This window comes from Coturnix japonica, chromosome 1, assembly GCF_054131305.1.
Source record: "Coturnix japonica strain WE chromosome 1, WE-NBRP24, whole genome shotgun sequence".
Taxonomy (NCBI): domain Eukaryota; kingdom Metazoa; phylum Chordata; class Aves; order Galliformes; family Phasianidae; genus Coturnix; species Coturnix japonica.
Genome location: NC_140663.1, coordinates 71,351,133 through 71,368,396, shown reverse-complemented (window position 1 = coordinate 71,368,396; position 17,264 = coordinate 71,351,133). Strand labels below are relative to the sequence as shown.

General features: G+C 51.7%; 3 protein-coding genes across 4 annotated transcripts; all 3 read left to right on the top strand.

Moving 5' to 3' along the window:
• Positions 1–143: 143 nt before the first annotated feature.
• On the top strand, positions 144–2,674 carry TPI1 (triosephosphate isomerase 1). The gene is made up of 7 exons (XM_015872776.2): positions 144–307; positions 1,097–1,220; positions 1,315–1,399; positions 1,528–1,660; positions 1,882–1,967; positions 2,106–2,193; positions 2,438–2,674. Exons 1-7 carry the CDS (start codon positions 196–198, stop codon positions 2,554–2,556), a joined length of 747 nt encoding a protein of 248 aa, XP_015728262.1. The 5' UTR covers positions 144–195; the 3' UTR covers positions 2,557–2,674.
• Positions 2,675–2,952: 278 nt separating this feature from the next.
• Positions 2,953–9,330, top strand: LRRC23 (leucine rich repeat containing 23). The gene is made up of 8 exons (XM_015872769.3): positions 2,953–2,959; positions 3,305–3,525; positions 3,615–3,727; positions 4,580–4,833; positions 4,925–5,055; positions 7,990–8,126; positions 8,559–8,781; positions 9,017–9,330. Exons 1-7 carry the CDS (start codon positions 2,953–2,955, stop codon positions 8,731–8,733), a joined length of 1,038 nt encoding a protein of 345 aa, XP_015728255.2. The 3' UTR covers positions 8,734–8,781; positions 9,017–9,330.
• A 230-nt stretch (positions 9,331–9,560) lies between these two features.
• ENO2 (enolase 2) lies at positions 9,561–17,264 on the top strand. 2 transcript variants are annotated; one of them, XM_015872738.3, is made up of 12 exons: positions 9,561–9,672; positions 11,455–11,546; positions 12,020–12,115; positions 12,371–12,429; positions 13,460–13,529; positions 13,667–13,800; positions 14,599–14,821; positions 15,066–15,263; positions 15,376–15,577; positions 15,764–15,872; positions 16,014–16,072; positions 16,327–17,264. In XM_015872738.3, the coding sequence occupies exons 2-12, from the start codon at positions 11,462–11,464 to the stop codon at positions 16,394–16,396; spliced, it is 1,305 nt and encodes a 434-aa protein (XP_015728224.2). In that variant the 5' UTR covers positions 9,561–9,672; positions 11,455–11,461; the 3' UTR covers positions 16,397–17,264. The 2 variants fall into 2 exon arrangements, with proteins under 2 accessions (XP_015728224.2, XP_015728243.2); XM_015872757.3 differs by lacking the exon at positions 12,371–12,429.

Genomic DNA, 17,264 nt, shown 5'->3' with positions numbered 1-17,264 from the left:
GAACGGCCGCAGCCAGCTCCAAAAGGAGACTGCCAGGGCCCCGGGGGTGGGAGGGAAGAGCTACCGGGGGTGGGAGGAGCTACCGGGGGGCCGGGCCTTGCGCAGTGCCGGGCTATAAAACCAGTCACCGCGGGCTCCGTGCCGTTGCCGACCTTCCCCCCGTGCTGGTGACCGTGTGCTCCCCTCGGCCCCGCCATGGCTCCTAGGAAGTTCTTCGTGGGCGGCAACTGGAAGATGAACGGCGACAAGAAGAGCCTGGGCGAGCTCATCCACACGCTGAACGGCGCCAAGCTCTCGGCCGACACCGGTGAGGGAGGGAAGGAGGGCGGCAGGGCGCGGCCGCACGTAGCGCACGTCCCGCGCGGCGGGGCCCGGCCGGGGCACGGGAAATGTCAGGGGGCGGCCGGGGCCGAAACCGAACCCCGCGGCGGGGCTAAAAATACCGCGACACCGGATCCCGGCCGCTGAAGGGCACGGCGTCCAGCCCCCTACTGCCGGATGCGGGCGGCCTCCGTCCGCCGGCGCCGCGGGGATCTGCGGGCCCGGCCCCGCGCGGATCCTGCGGTGGGCGGTGAGGGGCCTCTGCGCAGCATCGTCCCCCACGGCCTCGGCCTGCAGCCCCTTCTCTGTGCCCGGGGTCGGGGCCATGATGTGGAGGCTGAGGGCACCGTGCTACTGGAGCGGGTTCCCGGAGCGTGCCTGGCCTGCCGAGCTGCCATACCCGCTGTAATCCACGTGTAACCCGACGCTGCCCTTTTCTCCCCGGTTCAGCCTCCTCGGTTCATTCCTGCCCGGTTTCTCGGCTGGGATCTTTCCAAGGGATTCTGTGAGGCCTGGCTTTCTGCCCACCCCCGCCCCCCCCTCTTTCTGGCCCCTGGAATTAGTTTCCCCTCTGCTGTCGAGTCATCAGATAGTAGGGAGGATGTTCCGACTTGGTGTGGTCCCCAAATGTCAGCGAGGGCAAGCTGAGCCTCCACCAAATGGAGGGGGCATGAGAAGGGGGAGGGGTGGCCTCTCAGGGCTGGGCTATGGGGCCAAAGGTTGTGTGCAGTTTGTTTCCCTTGTCCTTCCTATGGGTGACTTTTGTGCCTTACAGAGGTGGTTTGCGGAGCCCCTTCAATCTACCTTGATTTTGCCCGCCAGAAGCTTGATGCAAAGATCGGACTTGCAGCACAGAACTGTTACAAGGTACCAAAGGGTGCTTTCACGGGAGAGATCAGGTGAGCCCAAAATGAAGATTAAAGCCAGCACTATTTTGCAAAGTGAGTTTCATCAAGTGATGCGAGTCAATACCTTCATCTGCTTTCTCATCAGCCCAGCAATGATCAAAGATATTGGAGCTACATGGGTGATCCTGGGCCACTCAGAGCGGAGGCATGTTTTTGGAGAGTCTGATGAGGTGAGAGCCTGGAGCGCAGAGGTGGTACCCAACAGATAATGCTGTGAAGGCTGGAGTGAGCAGTTGGAGGGAAAGGTGGGTGATACAGGAGCAGGTCTGACTGCCGCTTACCTTGTTTCCATCCCCAGTTGATTGGGCAGAAGGTGGCTCATGCTCTTGCTGAGGGCCTTGGTGTCATCGCCTGCATTGGAGAGAAGCTGGATGAGAGAGAAGCTGGCATAACGGAGAAGGTGGTCTTTGAACAGACCAAAGCCATTGCTGGTAAGGGAAGATAATTGACTCTTATTATTATTATGGACAGCTGGGAAGTAGCCATTTTGGCCATAACTGTCTGTTCCTGGCCTTCAGATACATAGCTACATTATTAACAAACAGTGGTCAGGTTATTAAAAGGTCTGCCTGTTCCAGGAAGCTTTTTTTCCAGATCGGCCCTTCCCAACATGAGGTACTGCACTCATGTCTACTTTCTTCTTTCCTCTCAGATAACGTGAAGGACTGGAGTAAGGTGGTTCTTGCCTATGAGCCAGTTTGGGCTATTGGAACTGGTAAAACTGCTACTCCCCAACAGGTAACAGCAAGGGCAAGGTGACTGATGAAATGAATGTGTGACCCCACTCGAGGTCTCCCTGGAGATGGAACAAGGTTCCTTCTTTGGAAGGGAGCTGTATGCAGGATGGTTCAGACTCCGGTTCCTATTTCATTTCAGGCTCAGGAAGTTCATGAGAAGCTGAGAGGCTGGCTCAAAAGCCATGTGTCTGATGCTGTTGCTCAGTCAACTAGGATCATTTATGGAGGTAAATGAGTCTAGGCCCTTTGAGGCTGCACTTACTTTGCTCACTGCTGTCGTACAGCATGCTCTGCTCTGCTGATGAGGAAACATGAGACTTAACATGAGCATGAAGAACCACTTACTAGCTTGGGAGACAGTCTTACCGTTTACAGAATAAGAGGTGGCTGGTACCTTGCAGGTTTTACCTCCTGCGTTATTGCCATTTTGGATTTGCTATGTCTGAACTCTTAATCCTGTTCCCTCTTCAGGTTCAGTCACCGGTGGCAACTGTAAGGAATTGGCCTCTCAGCACGATGTGGATGGCTTTCTTGTTGGTGGGGCTTCTCTCAAGCCAGAGTTTGTGGATATTATCAATGCAAAACATTAAAGCAGCCTGTGAGGAGCAGTCCCTTACGGTTAAGAGCAAGAAACTGAAGCAAGAAGGGACCTTTTGTTGCACATCTCTTGGTACAGAGGCTTCTTCTGAGGCTTTCCCCCACCACCACAATTATTGTTGTAGCTGTGCTGCTAACCCCCACCACCTTGTTGGAGTCCCATTAGTGTGAACCCATCTTCCTTTCTGAACTGGCAAAATCCTCGGTTATCTGGCAAGCTGTTAGAGCCCACAGTCAACCTGGCTCTTGCCTCTCTCTCTCTTTGCAGACCTGCAGGGAGGGAGGGCCACTAGTACTGGGGGGAGGAAAAAGGAACCACCATCTTCTGCATCCTTCAGCTCCATCTGCAAGGAGCCTGGCAGCTTAGACCCTTGTGAGACACCTCACCAATGTCCTGTACTGAACAATAAATGAAAAGACAAAAAAACCCTGCGTGTCCTGGTTCTTATTCAGAAGCAGTTAAGGACAAGGTGTATACAGATGAAGTACTTTGGGGGTCGATAGTTACAGGGAGTGCAGTGTGTTTGGGAGTTCTGCTTTTGTGGGGTTTTAGAACCCTGCTACCAGCTCTGCTGTCAGTGCTGCCTGGAGAGAGGGGACCAGGAGAGTGACCTACATGGGGAAAACAGATTGAGATGTGCATCACACTCGCTGTATTCAGGAGGATAGAATAAAAGCTCCGAACGATCACGAGCCGGAACACACGGGGCCTGGGGAGGCGGATCCGCCGTTGCCCGTCAGCGCGGCGCTGTGGGAGCGGTGCCGGGGCCCGCCCCCGTTTCCAAGGCAGCGGCGCGGCCTGGCGGGCACGGGGCGCTGTGAGCCGTCGGGAGCGGGTCGAGGAGATGGAGGAGCTGAGCGAGGAGGAGGAGTCAGTCGGTCAAGAGGGGGGGGAGGATGAGGAGAAGCAGGGAGGAGAGGAAGAGAAGCAGGGAGAAGGAGAAGAGGAGGAGGAGAAGCAGGTGAGGAGGCGGTGGGGGCAGCTGGCCTTGAGCCCCCCCCCCCCCCCCCCAAAACCGCCATTTCACCTGTGTTGTGCTCTCTCCCTCAGGAGCTGGTCCCGTGTCCCCTGACGGAGGAGATGCTGAAGGAGGGTCTCTCCCTCCTCTGCAAAACTGGCAACGGCCTGGCACACGCCTATGTGAAGTTTGAAGCCAAGTATAAGTGAGTGTGCAGCATATGTGCAGGAAAAGGGATCCTCCTCCTCACCAGTCTGTGTAGCCACCAATTGGCTGCATGGCCGCACCTAAGGCCACCAGAGACTAGACTGTGGGGCAGGAGTGTCACAGGGCACATTCTCGACCTGCCTCCCTCCCAGCCTGTGCTCAGCTTAGCCCTGAGCTGGGCACTGCTGCCACGGTAGCCAGACACATGGATCTGTGGGGCACAATAGTGACCCCTAGGCTCGAGGGAGCCTATCAGCTGCTCTGAACTGTGATCTCTTAAGGGGATCTGAGCAGAACACCCTCACTACAAACAGTCCAAAAAAATTCCATTAAGCATCTCTGCATATAATTGATTAACATACACTCACACAATTATAATTTAAAATTATAATGCCACAATTGCCATGGGACAGTTTGGAGCTCTAGCCCCATGAGTACACCCAAAGAACTCTAGATGTAGCAGGCCTCACAAGGTAAGACCAGTCTAGGTGACTACTGGCTTTTTCCTGCTAGTAAAGTCTAATGATTTACACACAGCCCTGGATTGCCCCACCCCCCCAGGCTTGCCTTCTTTCTACTCTCATTCTTCCCTCTCCTGACAGCTACAGTTCAATGGGAAGAAGTACTGTCTGTGCCAGGAAGGAAGGTCCTCTCGCTGGCATTCAGCCTTGCTTACAGCATCTTTAGCCTGTCCCTATTGCCTGCCCTTATCCTCCTTCACATAAGGCTTCATAGGACAGCAGGGAGGTGGGAGAAGGGGCCCTCCTTCCCACCATAGTGAGAAGCAAACTGAAGGCTGGTAGCAGGGGAGGAAGTGAGAGGTGATTTCTTCACTTTTTCCTTTCCACAGGGACTTGACAGACATCAGCCTCCTTGAAGGCTTCATTCACCTGCGGTATGTGGATTTGTCAGACAACAAGCTGCAGGATTTGTCTCCATTGAGCAATTTAACCCACCTGCTTTGGCTGAAGGTGGATGGGAATCTACTTACCAGTGCACACATGCAGGAGCTTCCCTACCTCCAGGTCATCAGCTTTGCTCACAACCAAATCAAGAATATGGAGGGTATTACTCACCCGCACTTGGCCAGCCTCAGCCTTAAAGGTGGTACAGACTACTCTCTTCATTATTATACACATAAAAAACTTGTTGAGTGGTATTAACTCTCATTATTTCTCCATCCTCTGGTACTCAGGAAATAAAATCCAGGCAGCAATGGGTCTGAATGCACAAGCATTGTATAGCCTGCGTGTCCTGGAGCTGCGAGGAAACAAGCTAGAGAATACAGCAGGGCTTCGCCTTCCCAAGCTCAAGAAACTCTATCTGGTAAGGAATCAGCCAGCTTGGGAAGTGAGGCTGAGGTGCTGCAGAGGTTGGCACCTTCAGTCAGCGGGAGGAGGGAAGACACTGTCCCATTCCAAACATCATAGTGTACACGCTAGCCTATTCAGTTCAGTCTTCACAGCCTGAAAGGAACTGATTTCAGAGAGCTAAAAAGGTAAAGGTCTCTCCTTTGGGATAGATCCTTCTATGATGTCTATTCAAATAGTGCATAGGCAGTAGCAGCTGACCAGTACTTGTTCTGCAGAGAGCAGGGAGACTGGCAGTGTTTGGTGTGTTGCATTCTCCCTTTGCAGGCACCTAAGGGAGAGCAGCGTTCTCTCCCTGTCAGCATTAGGCAAGGTCACACTCCATGTCTCCCAGGAACGTGAAGGTCAGTGGGGAAAGCAGTAAGTGTTCTCTGGATGACACGTAGGAAGGTGATCACAGAACATAGACTGCTTTGGGTTGGAAGGGACCTTCAAGATCTTCTAGTTCCAACCTCCCTACTGTAGATAGGGATGCCTCACACTAGACAAGGTTGCTCAAAGACCTGTCATACCTGGCCTTGAACACCTCTAGGGAGGGGGCATCCACAGCCTCCCTGGGCAACCTGTTTCAGTGTCTCACCACCCTCACAGTAAGGAATTTCTTCCTAGTATCTAAATGTACCTTCTTCCAGTTTAAAGCCATTTCCCCTCATCCTGTCACTACCTGCCCTTCTAAAAAGTCTCTCCTGAGCTTTCCTGTAGGCCCCCTTCACATACTGGAAACCTGCTATTAGGTCCCCTCGGAACCTTTTGTTCTCCAGGCTAAAGAGCCCCATCTCTCAGCCTGTCCTCGTAGAGAAGGTGCTCCAGCCCTCCAGGCTCACTTCTCAGTTAATAATAATATGAAATAACTTTCTGCCTATTCAGTCCACACTTCTACATGTACATTTTCCTATTTGAGGTCTCTATCTAACCCAATACCTATAGCCAGCAGCTCTTTCTCCTCTCTGATGGGCCTCATTGAGTATGGGTATAGCAGCACAGATATACGGTTCACATCTTGGGCTGCCAAAAAAGAAACTGATTCAATATCTCATTGAAACTAAGAAGAAGCAATTTTCTTCTCCTGTAAACAGTTGCTTTAGGGAACATTTACTGCTTGAGACATAAATGAAGAAAGTATGTTGGCTTACTCCTATGAATCACACAGTACTATGGCTTGCAAAGACTTGATAGTGGTCCCAAGTCATTACTTGTGCAAAAGCAATTAGAGATGATAAAAGGTTTTGAAAAGCTACAGGGTTTCTTTTCATCAGTACTCCCTGGCAGAAAGCACAGTGGAGATTGCGAGCTGAGGTTGTCTGCTATTCTCTGATGTAAAGCTGAAGTCTTAGAACTATGGGTGCTGGAAGGAGGGATGAAGTGGCTAAGTCACTAGGTACAGTATAGAAATTCTGATTAAAACAAGTCATGTTAGCAGGAGTTAAACAACAGTAACACTTGTATTTAAAGTGGGAGACAGAATTCCTGAGCCACACATCTGAAGCAGGCAAACTGTAGGATGAGATTATTAAAACTACAACAACTGATTGGAATGTTGTGGGCTTGAATTTGTTTCCCACGTTCACCTGCTTATCAAATCATTCTGGAGGGGGATACCTCCCGGTACTGCTTTGCTCTCTGTAGAAACGTGTTGGTGTTACATGGTCCATAGGTAGATAAAGCCGATGTTGCAAGGGCAGGGTTCAGCGCACCCATCAAATAGGAATTCAAAGGTCAGCTTAAAGTAACTGAATCAAATTTGGTTAATATATGACATAGTTTCAGCATTCACAAAGTTCTGCCCACCGGCAGGAAAACTAAAGGCTGATTGTGAACCACGTGGTGCCTCAGTCAGCATCCATTTTAGGTTCAGTGCTGTGCGAAGGGTAGGTCTGTGTTACTTCATTGTGCAGTACTGCTGACAAAGGCTAGCTACAGCATGGGCAACGTATTGTATTAGCTTCCACTAAGAAACGATAGCTTGCATGGCTGGAGTCTTTCAAACTCTTTGCGCTGGTGTAATGGAGCAAGTGGGAGTGATAGTAGGTTGCTATTCATTTCACACACTAGTGGTCTGTGAGCTCCCCACCCTGATTCCGTCATCAGCTCCTGATTTCCTCCTCTCCTATCCTACCAGCTGAGGCTGTTCCCCTTCTGTTAGATTTGGGCATTGACTACATCACTGCTTGGGTAACAACAACATCATCCTCATCCTCAATACAAAACATGCCACAGTGATAGCTACTATGGAGAACATTAGCACTATCTCGGTTGAAACTAGGATAGGAGCCTCCCTCCCTGTGTCCTGTTCGGGTATCTGCATCCTTAGGGACTACAACCCTAAGCCACAATCACAAGTGATGTTCTGCTTATCTCTGGGTTGAAAGATGTGGTGCTAAGAAGCACTTAAACCAGATGTCAGGCCCTGCTTTTCTGAAACCTCTGTCAGGATCATGCAGCCCGCTTCTGGTCGTATGCATTTTGATAGTAGATTTCTCCCATAAAAGAAGGAGCTAAACTGGAAGTTCACTGGACTCTTGGAGTTAGCCTGGTTGTAAGCATGGTGCTGCATGGAGACTTCCAAAGGTCCTTTCCCATCTGACTCTTTGTGAGCGTAACCAGCATCCTGATCAGGTACAAGTGAGAGCTGCAGACGTGTTCTCAAGGTATTCTGTCCTCTGTCTCTACAATTCCAGTACAATTCCTGGTTTGGCTTCTGGCCATACTATGTGTCACTGCCAGGAAGGCTCCCTGTGTTGTTGTGTATGTATGATGTCCTGCTTCAGAGGTTGCTTGGCAGTGCTAGGAAGTCTGAAGAGTAGAAAGAGCTTAACAGGCCAGAAATAACTATTTCCTTTGCCATGTCTGCCTTTTTGTTTTAATTCTCACTTCCTACATCCCTGCTTAGGCCCAGAATACCATTAAGAGCCTTGAAGGCCTTGAGGCACTAGAGCAGCTATCAACCCTGCACCTGCGTGATAATGAGCTTGGGACCCTGGATGGATTCTCTAGCAGCATGAAGTGCCTGCAGTACCTCAATCTACGGTGGGTCCTCCCTGCTTTGTGTCAAGACTAAACAGCAGTTAATCAGGCTGTACTCCTATCTTTAGGATTTTCTGCTTTCTCTAGAAGCTGGAGACCTGATGGGTACAGGTTGGGTTCATCTTTACTGCTTTTGACTGGTGTTCAGGGCTCAGTTTTCTACCAGTTTCCCACCTCTCGGTAAAGATCTGCCTCTCCAGTTGCTCTCAGACCCTACACCATACCTTTAAAATCTTGCTGTTACTCTTTGTTCCATCCCCCTCTGCTTCTCCTCCATGTCCTGGCCATGACCACCAGTGTCCTTTTCTTCCAAGCACTTGCTGTACAGGGGGTTGGCATTGTCAGACAGTTCAATGCACCGAACACAAAGAAATCCTTATTGTTATGACTTATACGGATCTCTTTCACCTGCACATTGTGCTGGCTTTTCTTTAGGAACAATGCGATCAGTAGCTTGCAGGAAGTGGCAAAACTGCAGGTGCTCCCCATGCTGCAGGTCCTGGTGCTGATGGACAATCCATGCGCTGACGATTCAAACTACCAGCAGGAGGTTCTGGACCAGCTGCCAAACCTGAAGCGTCTCGACAAGGAACCAGTTGAGCAAAATTAGCATGCAGAGGCGAATGGAATATGTTAGAAAAGGCAGGAAGAAGAAAAGGTATGAACAAGGATGTGAAAGACATAAGATCAGATGTGCTGTTCAGCCCCTCCTCCTGTGGGTTGCATGATGAAATAGCTGAGAGAGGTCAGTCCCAAGGGCAGAGCAGCCTGCAACAGAAAACAGGCTTCACAGCCTGATGGCCATCCCTGGTCCCAGCAGCACAAGTGAGGGGTGAAAGAGGAAAAGAAGCCAGGCATGGAGTCATTTCAGTTCTCCCTCTGTCCTTCTTCAGGAAATAGAGGTACCTCTGCAAGGTGATGTGACCAAGTGACCACCAGTTCAAATCCCTGTTCCCTGTGAAGATGTGGGGATGCATCTATCCATAGAGCAAAGCTACAGATACGAGGTTCACCTCATTTTGCCTGAAGAAGAGAGGAGTGTCCTGGCTGCTGCCTTCAGTTACCGCAGTGTTTTTACAGTCTCTGCACGTACATACTCCAAGTAGTCCCAAGAGGGGAAAAGGGGGGTTACAAACGTTGTGCTTTGATTTATGGCTCGCAGAAATTCTACGTGATTTTCTTATTTGGATAAAAATCTGTAATGAGCCTAGAGTGTCTGCAATTGTTTATCCTGCCCACCCACTCCTATTCCCTATCTCTCTCGCCCTCATCTGTCTGTGTCCGTCCCCTGTCTGTCTCTCTCTCTTTCTCTCTCCATCCTCTACGTGCTGTTTGCAAAGCTTTGCTAAATCCTGACTCATCGCAGCTTTGGGTCACATGCTGTTGTCCCGGCCCTATCAGGGGCGTCTCCATCCTGCTGCTGCCGCCGCCGCCGTTGGCTTAGAGGACACATCATCTCCCCTTGAGGTCCTGCATCCCTTCTCAGCTCCGTCCTCTCTCCTCTCTACCAGCACTTTCTCAGTCTCTCGTTCACCCCTGCTTTAGGAAGGTAAGTGTCCCCCCCCCCCCGTTGCCAGCCGCCCCCTCCCCTCACTGCATGCGTGCCTCTGCTCCCCGCTCCGTGCCCTCCAAACCCTACACGCACTTGTGTCCCTGTAGGAAAGGACCGTAGTGAGCGGCATTAGCGATTAAACTCCTCTCACTTCCTCCACCTGCTCCTCCCACCCGTTTCTCCTCACCCCCACCCTTCTCACTTCTCTTTCCTATTTTAATTTCAGGTACTCCCTCCTTCCCCATCCCCGGCGAGCATCAGTTCAGATACGAGGCTGGGGAAAGGGGGGAGTTGGGGGGGGGGCAACCGACAAGCATAGGGGGCTGCTTCCAAGGGCACTGCGGGGAGATGCTGAGATGGAGCTTTACCTGGGGGAGGGGACTGGCTGTAGCGTGAGGTAAAGCTCGCTGGATATTGCTGTGGAAAGGACCCAACCTCAGAGCAGACCTCTCCCAAACTACTGTGTCGACGCAAACACGGGAGCGCAGCCCAGTCCCGGGGAGAAGGAGGGAGGAGGAGGAGGGATGTTTTCATATCACCGCCCCACACCGCGCAGGGTGAGGGGGGGCAGCAGGGAGAGGAGGTGACAGTCAAGCGAGCGAGAGCTGCAGCAGCCACGACACTGCAGCAGTGCGGGCTTCCTTGGGAGCAGTGCCTGGCCGGGGGGGGTGGCAGCTGCACCGGGTTCCCAGCATGCAGGACTGCTGGCTGTGCCTCGGGGAGAGGTCTCTGCAGTGCTGGCCTGCTGGGAAGGCAGGGGGCATTGCTGCAGGGGGCATTGCTGCAGCAGGGTCAGGCAGTGCCCTGGTGGTTTGCGCCGCATGCAGCCGTGCCCGTGGGAGGCACTGCAGCAGCGCCATGCCACGGTGCCCTGCTCAGCCCCTGCTTGAGAGAGGCAGCCCAGCCTTCAGCCTAGCTGCTCTTCTCACTGTGTCAATGGGTTTCCGACTATGGCTCTGTCCCAATCCCTTATATCCCGGCTTATCCGCCTCTGACCTGCTTTCAGGACAGTGCAGCTGATGCTGGGGATTTCAGAGTGGTTCAGCAGAGGCCAAGCAGAGGGGGACATGGGGAAGCCACAGAAGTGGAGAAAAGGTTGTCGAGAACTAAAAAGGAATGAAAAGATCCAGTAAATGATGGGATGGACCCAGCTGGGTTGGATTTGGTCTTGTCTTTTGGCATCCTTGGAGCTGGCTCAAACAGGGGTAGGTGAATGTAAGCAGAGGGATGTAACCAGGGCCAACATGTAAGCACTGCATCTGGCACTGGTCTTGTCAGACCCCTGCTGTGCCGTAGGTCGTTTTAATAGGGGCATGGGCAGGGCACCGTTGTGAAGAAGCTCACAGCTGTGCAGGCATGGCTCTGGAGGAAGCTCCTGCAGTGCGGGCCAGATGGCGTGAGGAGTGCTGCCAGTGTGGCTGAGGGAGATCCTAGCCCACATGGGCACTGTGGAGGGCCCTGCCGAGGTTCCAAAGAGCCCTGGTTTCCCCCATTGAACCTCCCCAGCACTGCAAGCTTTTGCTGACACTTCAGAACAGTGTGATTTCCCCATGCCCTGTGATTTCCCAAGGGCCGTGGGACTGGGAACTGACTCTCGCTTCCCCAGCCTGTTTCTTAGCCCTGCTCTTTGCCATGATACCCTATTTGCAGCACCCCCCCCAACAAACACAGGTGTGCTGAGAGCCCATGTCAGCTCTCAGATCTCTCAGATATCTCAGCTCTCTTGCCCACAGACCAAAGCATCAGAACTGAGCATGTCCTTTCCTCTCCTCTCCACAGAGTCACCATGGCAGTCGAGAGGATCCATGCCCGAGAGATCCTGGATTCTCGTGGGAACCCCACCGTGGAGGTGGACCTGTACACACACAAAGGTATGGGGCGAAGATGAGAGGTGAAAGTCCTGCCTTACTGAAGGGGCTGGATGTGCACCGAGCAGGGAGGATCTCCCATTGAAGGTGCTCCAGTGAGCAACCAGAGACATCAGGCCAGGGAGACAGATCTCCTGGCGTCTACCTGTGGTCCTGCATGACATGCACAGCGACTGCTGACTGCTGTGCATCTGGCTTGCCCCATGTCTGATTATAGCAGGGACAATTAGTTTCTTCAAAACAGATGTATTTACCTTCTTATCCTATCCACACAGTGCTCTCCTGCAGCTATACTTTCACTCCTGGGGCACATTTGGAAGTGCTTCTATGGCCACGCTCTTGAGGTTGAGGGAATATTTGTTTCTGAGATATGTGGCTCTGTCCTTTCCTTAAAGTAGAATACGGACAGATGCATGAGGGCTTTCCTTCCTTTTAATCCTCTGCTCTACTCACACCCGTGTTTTACTGTCTGACAGGCATGTTTCGAGCGGCAGTGCCCAGCGGAGCATCCACTGGTATCTATGAAGCACTGGAGCTACGAGATAACGACAAGTCCCGTTTCCTTGGAAAAGGTGGGGAGGTGTCTGCCCCACACCCTGTACCTGGGGCTGCTTCACGTGGGGCTACCACTCATCCACTAATGAAACATGCCCTCCATGGGACCATGCAGGCACAGACCCAGTGTCAAGTGAAATATCAGGCCTCGATCTTCCCTCCCTGTTTCCCCTCTCAGCCTTTCTATTGGTCTTCTCCCTCCCTCTCTTCATTCTCTTCTTTGCCTCAACCTTTGTCTCTCTCCTTCTTTCTCTGTCTATTCCCTTATTTAGGGGTCCTGCAGGCCGTGGATCATATCAACAGCACTGTCGCCCCAGCTATCGTGGGCTCTGTAAGGATTTCTCTTTGTTCTTCCTTATTGACTGCTTACTCCGTTCCGTCTCTTTCCACCTGATCTCTGTTTCTGCCTTTCTTCATCTCACTGGGTTGACAGATGTAGTGCTGCTCTCTGTGAACCCAGGCACACCCCTCCTGCCTCCATGGCTGTATGCAACCGCAGGGATCTTTCCTCTGGGTGGAAAGGAGTTAACCCTACCTGGCTCACTGCTGCACCTGTACCACCTACCCTTTCCCCTCCTTTCTTTCTGTAGAGCTCTCTCCCTTTTTCAGATGTGCTCCTCCTCACTTAATCTCATCCACACGTCTGCATCCTCACACCCATTTGTCCTCCCCTCTCCTCCAGCATTCATAGTGTGGTGAGCAATGACTGTACCCACGCAAGGTTTGACAGCCCCCCCAGCACAGTCTGTGAACTTACAGAGCTGTGGTGTTACATCTGTAAGCCCTTTATGGGACCTGCTCTGAAGGGAGTTGAGCTGATGTCACACACTGAAAGCCACACAGCTTGTGAGGAGCCTGACTGAGAGCCCAGCAATCCTCACCCCTTAGAACTTTGTGTAGTGTTGGGAGGCCCCCCTTGTTGTCCCTAACACTGCTCCCCGGCTCACTCCCAGGAACGGCTCCATCTAGTTCACATGCGCTTTCTTGGGGTTGAGCATGCACTGTTATGCCTAGCTTATCTGTAGCCATAGCACCACAAAGCTCCATGGAAGCTGCCAAAAAGCTGGATAAATCCTCACGTGAGTGCTATGTGTCGAACTCTGCGTGGCCAACCTGGGCTGCTGTTGGTCCCTTATCCAATGCGGGTGCATCTACACCGCACTGCAGTAACATCATCATGGTTACCTTACTCAACTATATGCCAAGGCGCTAATTTCCAGAGCTTTGTGTGTATATATTCCCCCACAAGCTGAAAAAGGTCCATGTACCCTCAGCTTCTCCATCAACACCTCCTTCCTCGTGTGCCAGAGCCAACGACTCTTCTCAACATCCCCTTCTCAGGAACTCTTTCTTTCCTCCAGGGCCTCTCTGTTGTAGATCAAGAGAAGATAGACAACCTGATGCTTGAGATGGACGGCACGGAGAACAAATGTAATTTGCTATTTATTTTGGTCTGGGGAGTAAAGAGCACAATGGGTGGAGGGAGGGCTGTAGGCTGGTCTGGCAAGGACACTTGCTGGGCAGGGCAGTACCTGAGAACCTCAATGACTTCTTGGTTTTGCTCACAGCCAAGTTTGGTGCCAATGCCATCCTGGGAGTCTCACTGGCTGTGTGCAAGGCAGGAGCTGCAGAGAAGGATGTCCCCCTGTACCGGCACATTGCTGACCTGGCAGGCAACTCCGATCTCATCCTTCCTGTGCCAGTAAGAATCCTCCATCCCTGACTTACTAATTCAGAAGCTTTTAAAGACACCTCAAAGAGTGTGTTTGATAGAGAAGGCAGAGAAGGAAGGGATATAGGACCAAAAGACCAGCTGAATGCACTGTAGGAAGCAAACCAATGACCAGGCTTTCTCTGGGTAGGACTCAAACCAGAATGTCTACTCCTGGAATGGTGTGTAAGGCTCTTCCCTTCTCACCTCCACAGGGGTAGAGGGGAACTGTAAAGGGTTCAGGAAAGGATAAGAGATACATCAGTCATGGGCCAGCTTCTGTAAAAGGAAGGGCTATGTAAACTAGGAGTCATCCATGTGGAAAATAGGAGCTGAGGAGGATACAGATGTTGTGGTGGGGGTTGATTGAGGATCAACCACTCACTCTTGATACAAGAACCACAGGGCATCACGTGAACCCTCTGAGGCACAGTTCAAAACAAGGCTAGTCACAGTGTGAAACTCCCTCACAGAGCATACTGTGGGTGCTAAAATTGTCTTGGGGTTGAGGAAAAATGTCCTAGAAGAGAAGCTGACGTATCCTTGCTGAATGCACAGGTAAATACATACAATCTGGGCAAACTCTGAGAGGGAAACAGGTGGGAAAGTCCTCTCCAGTTGTTTACCGCTATTGGAAGGAGGATTCTAGGCTATATGTGGCTTTGGTCTGACACGCTGCAGCTCATGTGTTATGTTACTCTATGGGATGTGATATACCACCAATAGACATGGTGAGAGCCTTGTCAAAACGGGTTCTTTCAGCTTTAATTCACTTGCAAACTCTTCCAGGCTTTCAATGTGATCAATGGAGGTTCCCATGCAGGCAACAAATTGGCAATGCAGGAGTTCATGATCCTACCTGTGGGAGCTGAGAGCTTCCGCGATGCCATGCGCATTGGGGCTGAAGTCTATCACAATCTCAAGAGCGTCATCAAGGAGAAGTATGGCAAGGATGCTACTAATGTGGGTGATGAAGGAGGATTTGCCCCTAACATCCTGGAAAACAGTGAAGGTGAGAGTTACACAGTGGGATACTCCTGCCTGCAATGGTGTGAGCAAGGCCTTTCTGCACCAGGTCCTTTTGTCCCTTTGGATGTGGCCTCCACAGCTCCTCAGAGTGTTTCTGTTGTGCTCTGGGCTTTGTTCTCTCTCCCTCATTGTGCCATCAGACTCGCAGTGGGGGGCCTTCCTAGGGAGGGTTTCTGCTGGAAGTCAGAGCTCTCCACACAGGCTGACTTTAACTCTCTCCCTTCCAGCTCTGGAGCTCCTCAAGGAAGCTATTGACAAGGCTGGCTACACAGACAAGATCGTCATCGGTATGGATGTGGCAGCCTCTGAGTTCTATCGAGATGGCAAATATGACCTTGACTTCAAGTCCCCAGATGACCCGAGCCGCTACATTTCTGCAGATGAGCTGGGTGACCTCTATCAAAGCTTTGTACGTGATTATCCAGGTGAGCCACTGTGCTTGGCAGCGGTGTTGCAGACGTCACAGGTGCATCTCTACCATTTGGGGGGCATGGAAAGGAAGGTAGCTTTGACTTGTCTCTTCTGTTTTCCATTCAGTGGTTTCCATTGAGGATCCCTTTGACCAAGATGACTGGGAGGCCTGGTCCAAGTTCACGGCCAATGTTGGGATTCAGATAGTGGGAGACGACCTGACGGTGACAAACCCCAAGCGCATCGAGCGAGCTGTTGAAGAGAAGGCCTGCAACTGCCTCCTGCTCAAAGTCAACCAGATTGGATCTGTCACGGAGGCCATCCAAGCGTGAGTCCACCCTGCTGCCACTGTTGTCTGAAAGAGTCAGTGGTGTATCATAGTAAGGTTAAGACTGGTGTCTCTACAAGAGTGTAGGATGCTGAGTGTGGGAGGAGAGGGGGGTCTGGATCTCACCCTGTGCAGGTGGTGGGTATTAGAGTGGCAGCTGCTGAAACCATTTCTTGCTCCTTGCAGCTGTAAGTTGGCCCAGGAGAATGGCTGGGGTGTGATGGTGAGTCACCGATCTGGGGAGACCGAAGACACTTTCATTGCTGATCTGGTTGTAGGACTGTGCACTGGGCAGGTACGTGAAACCTCGGGTGTGCACAGGCTGGCAGGAAAATGAAGGGGTGAGAAGCAGCATCCCTTCTGCTTCTGCCTCTGGGGAAACTGGTGCAAGTCATAGCGGTGTCTTACAGTGTTTGTTTTGGGTAATCCTTTACAGATAAAGACGGGTGCCCCCTGCAGGTCTGAACGTCTGGCTAAATACAACCAGCTCATGAGGTAAGGGGCTCCGAGGGTAGGAAACAGGAGTGAGAATTGAGATTAACTAAATGGAGAAGCCCAAGGGCAGAAGGAGCTTGTGGGGAAAAATGTGAAGGCAAAGTGCAGAGGTGAAAGTAGAGATCTCTGGATCCCTCCTCCTTGGCATGGTGGGATAGCAGCACCCTCCAGCAACAATCCTCCTGGCTGTATGTTATCCCTCCCTCAGGTTCTCTGGTGCCTTCTCTGACTCTTGCTGTCTCTCTCTCCTGCAGGATTGAGGAAGAGCTTGGTGATGAAGCACGCTTTGCTGGACACAACTTTCGCAACCCAAGTGTTCTTTGAACGTTGTCCCCCAGGCAAAGACACCCTTCAACTCTTTCCCACATCACAGACTCTGAACCTTCCCTTCTCTTCACTGCTCCCTTTTTTGCTCTGTCTCCCTTCTCTGCCACCTGGTTTCCTCTCACCTCAGAGCCCCACGAGTTCAGGTATCCCTGGCTAGATATACCCAAGCGAAGGATGAAAAAGAGCTCCACACCCTGTCCCTTGCTTTGGGATCATAAGCATTTCTGGATCTAGGCATTTTGTGTCTTTCGTTCTTGTGTGCATCTGAATCCCTCTGTTCACATATTAGACTATGGGAGCATGCTGCCCAGCGTGTTTACGTTGTACGCCGAAGCATGTGCAGTGAACATATGTGCGTCGGCTGGTGTGTTTGGACAAGTGTCGCACTTGTAGCTGTGTTTGAACGAGTGTCACCAGTGGCTCGCTCTCGTTGTGAGTGTGCGTAGGTGTATGTGTACTGGCCTACAGCATTGCTGTGCCCCAGGTGCATTTGTGCTGAGCCGTGGTGGGACCTAAGTGTCTCTTCCTTCCGTTCTGAGCGCTGTTCTGTGTTGAGCTGTGCTTGGCAGCAGCTTAGTGTTGGGTGAAGAATTGCTTGTCACTGGCCGTGTGTACGTGTGCTGTCAGTCTCCAGGTTGAGCAGCTCTGTGGGTCAGCACGTAGCACTGTGGGGCAATGTATTAAAACACAGTCGTAAACAAAACACACGCTCTCATTTGCTTCTCTTGACCTTTTCCTCTGTTTCCATCCCTCTTGCACTCCTTCACTCTCTTCTGCCCATGATGTCACCTTCTAGACAGGCAGCGCTCAGCAGAGCAACAAACTGCAGAACCCTAAACTTGATTAAAATGTATTTCACACCTGA

What these genes read in the sequence shown, in the direction of transcription:
- TPI1 (XM_015872776.2), top strand. Translation starts at nt 196, where the DNA reads ATGGCTCCTAGGAAGTTCTTCGTGGGCGGCAACTGGAAGATGAACGGC. An exon ending in GCTTTCACGGGAGAGATCAG is followed by an intron (nt 1,221 to 1,314) that starts GTGAGCCCAAAA and finishes CTTTCTCATCAG; the next exon opens with CCCAGCAATGATCAAAGATA. An exon ending in ACAGACCAAAGCCATTGCTG is followed by an intron (nt 1,661 to 1,881) that starts GTAAGGGAAGAT and finishes CTTTCCTCTCAG; the next exon opens with ATAACGTGAAGGACTGGAGT.
- LRRC23 (XM_015872769.3), top strand. An exon ending in AAGAGGAGGAGGAGAAGCAG is followed by an intron (nt 3,526 to 3,614) that starts GTGAGGAGGCGG and finishes TCTCTCCCTCAG; the next exon opens with GAGCTGGTCCCGTGTCCCCT. An exon ending in GGCCAGCCTCAGCCTTAAAG is followed by an intron (nt 4,834 to 4,924) that starts GTGGTACAGACT and finishes TCTGGTACTCAG; the next exon opens with GAAATAAAATCCAGGCAGCA.
- ENO2 (XM_015872738.3), top strand. Translation starts at nt 11,462, where the DNA reads ATGGCAGTCGAGAGGATCCATGCCCGAGAGATCCTGGATTCTCGTGGG. An exon ending in CTTTGTACGTGATTATCCAG is followed by an intron (nt 15,264 to 15,375) that starts GTGAGCCACTGT and finishes TTTTCCATTCAG; the next exon opens with TGGTTTCCATTGAGGATCCC. An exon ending in TAGGACTGTGCACTGGGCAG is followed by an intron (nt 15,873 to 16,013) that starts GTACGTGAAACC and finishes AATCCTTTACAG; the next exon opens with ATAAAGACGGGTGCCCCCTG.